Here is a 12,628-nt window from a genome sequence, read left to right as displayed (position 1 = left end):
GATGCCGGCATCCGCTAAGAAAGGATTTTTGGAAATTTTACCCCTAAGGGGTTTAGAATTTGTGTAGTCCACACGGACGAAATCGCGAGTATACTCGCGACTAGTTATTGTAAAAATCTATAAGCATAGCTAGTTATTATAAAAAGAGAAAAATCCTGATCAATCTGATAGTACCTATAATAAAACTCCTGATCCAAGGGTTGATGAGTCAGTCAGTGAGTGCACTGACTGACTCATCAAGTCATCAACCCTTGGGCCTTAGAAAGCTAGTAAATCAGTCTGGTAAATCAGCCGGCACGACGCGTCCGGCACTTCATTATGTCCCTCTGTGTCTTCACTACACTATGTAGATCACCGCACACAAACATCTTGCACTGCGCGTGCGCAACTGCGCATTGTATGTTGTCGATCTTGCTATAATTTGGACCGTGTCAGCGACCAGCGTTTTATATCATTTTAGTATTGTTTTTACGTGCCAAGTGGATAATTGTGCTGCATTAGGACTTAAACAAGTAAGTTGGTCATGTTTAAACAATAATTTGGTCATATTTTAGTGTAGTAGGTAATTAGTATTGCGTGAATTGCGGTGAAATCGTTTCCATCTGGCTATGCAAGGAACACCTACACCTAATTATATTGTGTAGTATGGAGTAGAGAATATACAACGATCTATTTGACCGGTACCTACCTATTATTTATTTATTTATTTACACGTGTTTATCGGCATAGGATAGACAAGTATACCTACTTACTTACCTATACCTATTTGTTCTACATACCCTTATTATAATAATATTACTACCTGATCTACCCATGACTTCGTCCACGTGGACTTAGGTTTTTCGGAATAAAAGTAGCCTATGTCACTCTCCAGGTTTTCAACTATATCCATGCAAAAAAATCACGCCGATCCGTTGCTCCCTTGTGACGTGATTGAAGGACAAACAAACACATTTTTGGATTAATAATAGTAGGTACTTACCTATATCTATATAGGTAAGTAAGTAATTGTTATAGCCTATCCATAAGGTATAACAATAATTATAAATGGCCTTAATACTTTTTATCCCGGAAAATGACAGAGTTCACACGAGATTTTTAAAAAACCTGTTTTCACGCAGACGAAGTCGCGCACATCATCTAGTAAACCTACCTACCAATTATCACTACCTACCCCTATTATAAATGCGAAAATGTGTTTGTTTGTTGGTTTGTCCTTCAATCACGTCGCAACGGAGCAACGGATCAACGTTACTTTTTGCATGGGTACAGTTTATACCCATGCAAAGCTGTGATAGCCTAGTCGGTAGGTAGGACGTCTGCCTTCTGATCGGAGGTCGGGGGTTCGATCCCGGGCACGCACCTCTAATAGCTATCTGCATGCCAAATTTTAGCCCGATCCGTCCAGCAATTTGAACGGTGTGTTGATCATGTCTGTCAGCTTTTCCTTTTATATATTTAGATACGTCTACCTAAGTTTATTTTTAATAAATATAATAATTATTCCTTGATGTATGACGTAATAAGCTAATTATGGTATTAATTTATTAATAATTTATACTGATGATGGATAGTCCCATTTTAGTAATAATCATAGGTACTTAGGTCATTACTTATATAGATGAGAGGAAAACCAGTAAACCTAACATGGTACATTTATGTAGATATGTATTTTAGAAATGGAAATATTTTCTACATACCTACCTAATCTAAATATATAAAAGGAAAAGGTGACTGACTGACTGACTGAACACACAGCTCAAACTACTGGACGGCTCGGGCTGAAATTTTTCACGCAGATAGCTATTAAGACGTAGGCATCCGCTAAGAAACGATTTTTGAAAATTCTGCCCCTAAAGGGGTGAATTAGGGGTTTGAAATTTGTGTAGTCCACGAGGACGAAGTCGCGAGCATAAGCTAGTATTATCTAGAAGACGAATAGGTACTAAGGACCGCCATGTTGAATTTGTGGTAATGTCACAGTATATAAATACAAAAGGTAGTTACGTGCAAATAATATGTACTTACCTACCAAAATAGGTACTTACATATCATTATCTAATAACCTACATAGAAAGTTCAATTAACATTAATTACGTATTGATAACCGTAAATAGGTAGGTACTTCGTTAATTTAGTAAATAGGTTAAGTAGTATATTTTTAAATATTTATTTAGAAAACATGAATTTATTTTTCAAAATAGGTAAGTACCTACTTAATTAACTTATCTAGTACCTACCTATTCTAAAATATTCTTATATATATTTAAAAAAAGAAAAGCTGACTGACTGACTGACTGACTGAATTATCAACTTACAGCTCTAACTACAGGACGGATCGGGCTGAAATTTTGCATGCAGATAGCTATTATGACGTAGACATCCGCTCAGAAAGGATTTTTGAAAATTCAAGCAATAAAGGGGTAAATTAGGGGTTTGAAATTTATGTAGTCCACGCGGATGAAGTCGCGGGAATAAGCTAGGTACCTAGATTATAAAAAGAGAAAAATCCTGACCAACCTGAAATACCTATAATAAAACTCCTGATCCAAGGATCGATGTGTCAGTCAGTGAGTGCACTGACTGACTCATCAACCCTTGGGCCTTAGAAAGCTGAAATGCACAGATGTTCCTTTTATAATTTAATCGAAATTTGCACGGGAGCAAAGCCGCAGGTGGTCGCTAGTTCTAAATAGTATCAAGATGGTTAGAAGATGGTATTTTTTAATTTTTCAGAAAAAATGCGAGTTGCCAGAAGCTTGGGCCTTGGGGTCAATCTTCGAGCTAACTGTTTCGCCATTGGATATTTGAATCTGGTAAAATATATGTTGATATTTAAGTAGGTACCTACCTACTAGGTAAAGTCTTCAGTCATTACAATCTAAATATATAAAAGGAGAAGGGGACTGACTAACTGACTGACTGCCTGACTGGTCTATCAACGCACAGCGCAAACTACAGGACGGATCGGGCTGAAATTTTGAATGCAAATAGCTATTATAGCGTAGGCATCCGCCAAGAAAGGATTTTTGTAAATTCAACCCCTAAGGGGGTGAAATAGGGGTTTGAAATTTGTGTAATCCACGTGGATGAAATCGCGAGTATAAGGTAGTTACAATACAAAACACTGTTACATAATAATCCTGCGCGCTGCGCTCTATTCACGAATAGCCATTTATCTATTATTTAAATTGTAATAGATTGTCTGTATATGTAGAATGTAGATACCTAGCCGCTGTAGGTTATACCTAATATAATTTTAAAACTCAGTTTTTTTTTGCAACTTGATACCTACCTCAGTAATAAAATAATAAGTAGATATCATATTTCCTTAAACTTGTAATAAAACTACTAGGTATTTATTTCTTATTGCAATTTGAGTAGGTTTACCTACCTACTAAGTTGGTAACCAATAATATCTATGTTACTCGCACTAGATGGTACCTACTACGCACTAGAATGCTAGATAGGTCTTTCCAACACAAACATTTTTATTTTTAATGTGAATTGATAGTTGACATAATATTATAAACTTACTACAGTGAGAGAACTCTTAGTTTGATCCTGAATTAACGATAATATGTTGAATAAGGCTATGTGTGACGTGAAATCAAAGAAAGATTCAGCAAATGCTAGTTTTTCCTTGCTTTATATATTAGATCCTCTGTATCCCGACCAACAAAAAGAGTACCTATAATAGTAATAGAAGGCTACTTTGAATAAATGATTTGAACTGAATTGAATTATACTCTTAACAAAAACTGTGTTCAAAATTTGAAGCGTGAAGTACCTACCTATCTACCTTAGAATTTTGATGATCGGTGTGTCGTGTCAGTAACAAAATTAAGGAACGTTAAGCTACCTAAAAGAGAGTCGCAGTTCGCAAAAATCTTTGCTGGGAATTAATTTCAATGTTGATGATGATTCTATGAGCTAAATACCTAAAACCTATTGAGACTTGAGAGTGACGAATCGTTTATAGTGATAACAAAATATAAGGGTTAAAGTTCATTTGGTTACATTTATTTTGATTATAATCAACGATTCGTTTGTTTGCTATTGCTCATTTATGTTTTATTAAAACGGGATCTTCCCGAACTTTATACATAAGTAGTTGCGTTTTTATACAAATCGAGTGCTACGCATTTCAACTAGGACGAGAATCGACTTAAATTGTAGTGTCAAACTTGTTTATTTTCCATGTTTTTATATAAATATATTCCGTATATATTTATGTTAGTATTTTTAAATAATAAAAAATAATACAGGACGTAGTTCAGCAGGTTGTTACTTGCGAAGTTGAAGTGGCACTAAAGTGGCAATAGGCAGAGCACATAGTTCGCACCGTTGACGTTGGAAGATCCCTCACTAAGTAGGTGGACAGACAACATCAAACGAGTCGCAGGGAGCCGCTGGATTCAGGCGGCGCAAGACCGTCACATGTGAAAGTCCCTACAAGAGACCTATGTCCAGCAGTGGATCTCTATCGGTTGATGATTTAAAAAAATAAAAAATACTTAAGGCGCCGTGCGTCCCAAAAGACACTAATTTTCGGATGTTCAAAGAATCAAGTTTTGGTCTCAAAAACCACTAATTTGTGTATTTACTTTTTAATATTATATAAATTAAAGATATTCTTTCGTGAATTACGAGAGCCAAAACACAATTGGCACAATTTGGCTCGATACATTTTCCCCAAAATACGCATTTTTTTACACGACCATTAGAAGAAAAACCAGTTTCATTCGATTGATATAAAAACAATTTCAATAAAATTTCGTATTTACTTACATTCAACGTTTAATACACTAAATATTTATAAAAAGCGTGCAACAAATTTGCGCTCGGGCGACCCAGACTTTTCCATACATTTCGCCTTTATAATCCGCGAAATGGGATTATTCGATCTTTTTACTTTTTACTTAATCATTCGATTTTTTTCTTGGTAGACAAACACTTTGTAATTTAATTTGTTGTTTTTCAGATCGCCAGTCTTATTGACATCGGGTGTCACGTGGTCATTGTCTTCATTGTCACCAACGGCTTCCAATGCGATGTTAGCAAGGAGAGCGTGAGTAATTCAATATTGACAGCACGGTGCTACCTATACTCAGAATTTCATTCGTATGCTAAGTGTCGAGCGAAATAAACATCTGATTACGTAATTCAATTCAACTGTTGTCATCGACATAGACTTCTACAAATCCTTTTAGGCATCCAAAATAAGAAAGAAGGCACACAAATATGGTTTTAACGAAATTATAACAGTACTAGCTAATGGCCGCAACTTCGTACGCGTAGATTTAGGTTTTTGAAAATCCCGTGGGAACTCTTTGATTTCCCGGGATAAAAAGTAGCCCATGTCACTCTTTAACTATACCCATACAAATAATCACGTCGATCTGTTGCTCCGTTGGGATGTGATTGAAGGACAAACCAACAAACAAACACACTTTCTAATTTATAATAGGGGTAGTGATGTCCTATGTAATTGTTTTTTTTGTATACAGTAAAATAACATATTATACAGTTGAAAATTATAATCAACCCTAAATGGAGTGACATAGGCGTTTTATCCCGGAAAATTAATGAGTTCCCATGGGATTTTCAAAAACATAAATCCTGGCGAACGAAGTCGCGGGCATCAGCTAGTAGTTGATAAATATACCAAAAGTTGATGATAATATACTAAAGCGTTACCAAGCAACCCATATTAAAGGAAGTACAATATTGTTGTGAGACAGGAAATTGTACAGGAAATCAACATAACAATTAAAATGATTGCTACATTTATCATTACAAACAACCTACATCATCATCATGATCAACCCATCGCCGGCTCACTACAGAGCACGGGTCTCCTCTCAGTATGAGAATGGTTTGGCCATAGTTCACCACGCTGGCCAAATGCAGATTGGCAAACTTCATACCCACCTTAGAGAACATTATGGAGAACTCTCAGGCATGCAGGTTCCGTCACGATGTTTTCCTTCACCGTTAAAGTGAGTGATATTTGATTTCTAAAACACACATAACTCCGAAAAGTTAGAGGTGCGGGCCCGGGATCGAACCCCTGACCTCCTGAAGAGGAAGCGGATGTCTTAACCACTAGGCTATCACGACTCTATACACCTACTTATAATATATTCTGTTTGTCTTTAGCTGCGTGCTGTTCAATGGAATTGGTTGGAGCCAGTACTAGTGATCATAAACCTCGGAACCCACGGCTTCTACCCCTTCCCACTGATATTCCACTACTACAACAAGATCCCTATCGACTACCTGCCCATAGCTGACAAGGAGCCAACATGCTACCCTGGGATGCTGCACGTTCATATTGTGGATATACTGTACTTCTTGATCAACGCTGTATGGCTCAAGTTTGTTTTGACTTTTGTGGCTGGTGTTCATAAGGTTAGAGGATTTTTTATTTTATTTTCTTTGGTAACAGATCAGAGGCGTCTTTACCTATGGTGCAGCGCCCTCTAATGCGACACCTCCAAAGATGCGGCGATGCCGGCGCTCTCAAAGACCCTGCGCTCGTGTTATGGCCGATGCCGTCATCATTTAAAATTGCACCATTTGCATCCGAATTTCCGTTTGTAAATATAACTGTTAGTATTCCATTTTGACCCTGCTCCTACTAGACTAGAGGGCGCCAGGGTACTGGTTGCACACGGGCGCCACAAGGGCTAGAGATGCCTCTGTAACAGATCAACTACTAATACGGAATAAGCGCCGGAATAAACAGTATGTCATGTGTGGCACAACCCGAAAAAAAGGTCCTAACTCAGCATAAAATACGCCTTGCATTGCCTTGCCTTTTAATTAACCGACTTCAAAAAAAGGAGGAGGTTCTCAATCCGTCGGAATCTTTTTTTTTTATGTATGTTACCGGATTACTCGAAGACGCCTGGACCGATTTTGAAAATTCTTTTTTTGTTCGAAAGGGTATACTTTAAAGTTGGTCCCATTTAAATTTGGTGAAGGTCTGATGAACATCTTCGAAGATAGATACTGGAACTCCTCAACGGATAAGAGTAAATTGCTCGCGATCAATGTAATAGCTTAGTAAACAGTAGATTTTTAACCAGTCATAGCATAATTCAATACCATGGGGCCACTAAAAATTGTGAAATAAAACTTTTTTACGAAAAAAATTAAAACCAACTTCGTTACACAAACACTAAAAATTGAAAAATAATTTAATTTATTACCGAATATATTATGTATACAAGAGTTTATATAGTTCCATAATAATATCTTTTGGGGTCGGTGCCAATGAGGTGCCATTGTGGAGTCTCATAAAAATATGAAGTCTAGACGATTCGCGCAGCTAAAGCTAATTGGCACCGGCACCAAAAAGTATTATTATAGAACTATATTAACTCTTCTATACATAATATATTCGGTAATAAATTAAATTATTTTTCAATTTTTAGTGTTTGTGTATCGAAGTCGGTTTTTTATTTTTTTTGTAAAAAAATTATAAGTACACAAAAGCATACAGCGCTGGCTTTCAGCCGGAACCCCGATTCGGGTGGCGCTACGGAAGTTTTAGTAAATAATTGAACCTGTCTCCTAATGTGTATTTTGCAGAAAGATCCAGAACCAATGCGTATGTTCTTCGTGGTGTCGGTGGTGAAGCTTGGCATCCAGCTGCTGAACTTGTGCTTCCAGCCCGACTTTGAGAACGTCTTCGCTGTCACTGCTTTCAAGCTCACGGATATTTGTATGCATTTTTCACATTTTTCATAGAATAGCTCTAGGAAACTACATGCCAAACAGCCCGATTGTCTAGTGGTTTGAGCTGTGCGTTCATAGATTAATCAGTCAGTCAGTATATTATATAGTCAGTAGGGTGTAAGGCGTAGTGGTAGTAGCAGTGGTAGCCTAGTGGTTAGGACGTCCGCCTTCTAATCGGAGGTCGGGGGTTCGATCCCGGGCACGCACCTCTAACTTTTTGGAGTTATGTGCGTTTTAATTAATTAAATATCACCTGCTTTAACGGTGAAGGAAAACCTCGTGAAGAAACCTGCATGCCTGAGAGTTCTCCATAATGTTCTCAAAGGTGTGTGAAGTCTATCAATCCGCACATGGCCAGCGTGGTAGATTATGGCCAAAACCCTTCTCACTCTGAGAGGAGACCCGTGCTCTATAGTGAGCCGGTGATGTGTTGATCATGATGATGATGATGAGGGTGTAAGACGCTCTGATCCTGTTGGATGTCCAACCTCGGGGTATTTTTTTATTATTAAATATTAATACATAATACCAACAAGTCTGATTAAAGAGAAGAGAAGGGATATGTAGAAAGAAAATTATCTCTATAATTGACACCTTACCCTTGGCAGTGGAAAACACTTTGGTAGGGATCGATAATAATCGATTGGGTCAATTTGAAAATTGTATAGGGCTACAACCTTTTAAACTTCTAGTAAAGCCGTGTTGCCAGGCTTCCAAGCTAGTTCTTTTACACAGCACGTCACTTACCAGGTGAGATCACAGAAAAAGTAAAACTTAACCAGAATTCAGTCAAGGGCTAAGTTGTCATCTATATACTAATAATAAATCGAAGTGTTAAAGAAGAAGATTAATTATTCTACTTTCTCTTCCAGGTATCGCGACCATATTCCTGGTTATTATCAACAAATACATCATATTCTTGAGGAATGAAAAGGCAAGGAAGACGGCTGACGAACCACCATCTTACATAGAATGTCTAGTCAACGGACCAATGACTCGTGTTGATGAGAAGAAAGACACGGTTTTTGTTATAGAAGAGAAGAAGGCAGAACCTAAAGAAGGAGTGGAACCACAACAATGTTAAAGGGCCATTAGATAACTATAGAAATCTCATATTAGTCTTTCCTATACTATTAATTGTGTGTAAATTAAGCTAAGAAATTTTATTTATTATTCTTAAATTATAACCTTACCGAAGCCTTTAAGGCCTATTGCAGACGACTTATAATAATCTGAACATAAACGGCCGGCGTAGATAGAATAATTTTACCGCAGACGTCCCACAATATTGACCAACTTTCGCCAACTACATAGATCCGATTTGTAACGAAGGGAGGAGAATATAACATAATATGAGTAAACTTGCATTCAACCAGACGGTATTGTACGCGGAGATAATGTGCACTCTGATATACTGCCGTCCCTTAAAAAGTCGTTAACTGCAAAAATAATTCTGAGTAATCGGCAAAAATTTAAAACTAAGTACTGTTTCTAAAAAAGAATGCTAAGAACATAGGGCCAAAATAAAAACTAACTCAACAGCTGTATACCTACTTAGCATTATTTTTTTTAAACATTAGTTTGTGAAAATGCTCACGTTTCTTGTCGAAAACTCAAGAAAATATTTTTTGCAACTAACGGCTTTTTTTAGTTAAATCATGGCAGTATAGCTTAACGCCATTTAAAGTCTGCCGTTTTCAGATTAAAATTTGTGTCAGACAAAAAGCAGTCGTCTGCGTTAACTCTGAAAAGATTGGGAAAAAATATATTCATACAAAGACGGGCTGCAAGCTGTGTATTTTTCCGTGGCACTAAAACTTTCTGGTAATAACGTCATCCATATTTGGAAGAATCTGAATCGCGAATAAGTAATATAGGCACTATGTAAAAATCATGCATGCGGCTTGACTTTGGTTTATTAAGGTGTTCGTATACCACGAAATGAGCCGCAAGAGGCATTTGCTGCTCTCTCGACTCGAGCAGTGCAGGCATTCGATTTTTCAATAGCAAAACTTGAAAATGAGAAATCTTGATCGGCAGAGATTGCCTCTGATGTGACATTTGTTGACATATTTTCGATGAACGGATGCCCGATGCAGCCTATGACGCTCGCATGTGATGTATAATATTGAAAATGCACCTTTTAGGGCTCTTGCATCCTAGTTGAGATCTCCTTTATTGTGTAAAAAAATCTGACAGATTATATTGTAACTTAAACTGGGAAATAAACTCAAAACTTTAAACGAAACCTAAGTTTTTTATTTCAATACCAAAGAAGTTAGAAAGCTTTTTCCCGCGACTTGATCCATGCGCGACGTTTGTTTAAATTTTTTTAAAGATCGCGTTTAAATTTTTCAGCACCTTTTCTTAATGGAGACATCTTAAATAGATTATCTGTGTTACAAGCAATGATATTAGATTCTTCTAATATCATTGGTTACAAGTACAGAAAACTAGAACTATTGTATCTGAGAAAGAAGCGACACACATTGCTCTCCTCCCATTTTATCGTGGACCACAACGTAATGGCACGGCTTCTGGCACTACCGCACTGGCACACACAAATCGTGTGCGAACAGGCTGGAGTTCCGGTAGTAGTAATAGGTAATTAACTAGTTCGCTTGTATGGAGATGGAGTGTCGGGGGTGTGGTTATAGAGAGAACGAATTCTGAAGTTTCTGAACTCAGTGATTTGAGTTGTTTGTTAATAAGTCAGTCAATCAGTTTCTGCTCTCAAACATGAACAAGTACCTACCGAGTTAAAATATGAAAAAAAAAAACAATGACACAGTTGAAAAAATAGGTTACTGGAACGCATCAAAAGGCAAAAAGCGTATGAAATAATTAGTGGATGATAATTTTTCAAGTAAACGCGGTTTTTATTTTACGCCTTTTATTTCTTTCAAGGTAACAGGTCGGTAAATGGGTATATGCAGGTATTATGTTTGCATTATAATATATTTTTGTAAAACTCCACACTCCACAGGCCATTAACAAAAATTAATTAGGTACCAGTATGACTTAAATATTATAATAATGGAACTCTATTATGGTTCTAGCAATAAATAGAATTTTTTAGGCAATTAGCTTAGTTAAAACTTTAAAGTCTTTCATACTTACTTAATAATAATGTGTTGAGCACAACTACAACTTGTAACGACCCTCTCCACGCCCACGTCCACGTCACGCGCATTTTAATGTCGTTTAGAAATTGTGTACAACAGAATTAGTACCGGCATGAGGAGTAGCCACTAGCCACGTCTGTATAGTGTGCTTCTGCCTTCTTGACATCCATACCACAAGTTCATTCTGACCATACTAATCTGCGGTCCTATATGCAAGAACTACTTAGTTTGTCAGTTACTCCAAAAAACTTGGAACTTAAAAAAAATTGTGATTCCCAGTTTTTGGTGATAACTTATACCAACTATTGTTTGCAGCTAACCGCTTTTAAGATATACATGATCATTATCGTGATCAACCTATCACCGGCCCACTACTGAGCCTGTCTCCTGTCAGAAAGAGAAGAATTTAGCCAAAGTCCACCACGCTGGTGGTCCACCACCAAGTACGGATTGGCAAACAATATAAGACGGTAATTATTATACCTATACTTACCCAATTTTAACGAAATTTGGCTAATACATGCTTATCCTGAAGGAACATTATTCTTAAGGTGTTTTTTATACCGGTACTTGTCCCCACAAGAAACATAAAACTTTAAAGCATAAATTCCAAGTCGACGAAGTCGCGAGTCAGAAAATATGTGATTATTTCACTTGACACCGACACGTAGCACGATGCTGGATGCAGGTATGTTTCTACCATTATACGTGCAAAAGAAATTAAGGGGAACACACATTTGCGGTTCAAGAGGCACTTGACCGATTTCACCGTCAGTCGGAGGGGGAAATGAATAACATTATTTTTTGCTATGTCAATACACCACTGCAGTGCATTCACACCGGCTCTTTGTAAACTCACACCACTAAGAGCTATACGATTTCAGTTTTTTTCTTCGGATTGAGTATGCTGCGTGGGCCCTATTGGCCGCTATAGCGTCACCGTGTGCAGTGGCGACCGCAAGGCCTCGCTGGGGGTGAGCCCAAGGGCTCGAAGAAATATGGAGCAACGTCCTTCTGTCCTGTTAGGCTTGGACCACGACTTAAGGTGATGTTGGGATGGATGGGTTGGTTGGGCTTGGTTAGTCCGTACGACCCCGAAGCCGTAGCGTGAGAACGTCCGGGTGACCTTAGAAATTGGTTTCGAAAATTCAGTTAACGTAAGTTACGCCAATGTTGTAACTGCGCAGAATTTTTTTAGATTTTTTATTTTTTTATTCATTATAGGCGCACGACCTGACCTGGGCCTGATATAAGGTTACCAGTTGGTGCGACGTGAAGTACTGCTTGACCTTGTTAAGAATACCAAGGTTTTTTGGCAGCAGTCAAGACTGCTGCCTGCTGCTGCTGCTGCTGCTTTAGCTTCGATAGACCTTCCGAAGTTGATATTGGCCGAAATGTCAAGATGTAGGAGATTAATATGATCGGTGATGGGAACGGAGACACCCCGGAAAGTGGGAGTCAAGGTGAAAGGACTCCGTTTAGCTGCAAGCAGGCACGCCTTAGTTTTTGGAGCGTTAAACTCTACTATTGGTATTGCGCGTGATGTGGCAAAAGCCTTAACCTTTGTTCGAGCGTTTATACAAATTTGGACTAGAAGCGCTTATTCTAGGCGGGGTTCACTTAATTTGGCGTAGCCGAGTTCGCAAATTGCATGCAGTGAGTGCCGGCGATGTGTTCAGAATAGGACAACTTTAAATGAATAACGGAAATTAAAAATTTAAAACTGTACCTACCTCTTAACTTAGTCAAGCTTCTTT

The 12,628-nt window shown here is 37.9% G+C and overlaps 1 protein-coding gene across 1 annotated transcript; it reads left to right on the top strand.

The window, feature by feature from the left end:
• Nucleotides 1–356: 356 nt before the first annotated feature.
• LOC117992295 (uncharacterized) lies at nucleotides 357–9,994 on the top strand. The gene is made up of 6 exons (XM_069505856.1): nucleotides 357–512; nucleotides 2,737–2,816; nucleotides 4,985–5,071; nucleotides 6,163–6,414; nucleotides 7,600–7,732; nucleotides 8,619–9,994. Exons 2-6 carry the CDS (start codon nucleotides 2,742–2,744, stop codon nucleotides 8,828–8,830), a joined length of 759 nt encoding a protein of 252 aa, XP_069361957.1. The 5' UTR covers nucleotides 357–512; nucleotides 2,737–2,741; the 3' UTR covers nucleotides 8,831–9,994.
• The last annotated feature ends 2,634 nt before the right edge of the window (nucleotides 9,995–12,628 follow it).

The sequence above is a fragment of the Maniola hyperantus genome, chromosome 21 (genome assembly GCF_902806685.2).
Source record: "Maniola hyperantus chromosome 21, iAphHyp1.2, whole genome shotgun sequence".
Lineage (NCBI taxonomy): Eukaryota > Metazoa > Arthropoda > Insecta > Lepidoptera > Nymphalidae > Maniola > Maniola hyperantus.
The sequence above is the reverse complement of the archived record's forward strand: the minus strand, read 5'-3'. Positions and strand labels throughout refer to the sequence as shown.

Coding starts and splice junctions, on each gene's coding strand:
- LOC117992295 (XM_069505856.1), top strand. CDS start 2,742: ATGCGAGTTGCCAGAAGCTTGGGCCTTGGGGTCAATCTTCGAGCTAAC. Junction 2,817..4,984: donor CCATTGGATATTTGAATCTG/GTAAAATATATG, acceptor GTTGTTTTTCAG/ATCGCCAGTCTTATTGACAT. Junction 6,415..7,599: donor TTGTGGCTGGTGTTCATAAG/GTTAGAGGATTT, acceptor TGTATTTTGCAG/AAAGATCCAGAACCAATGCG.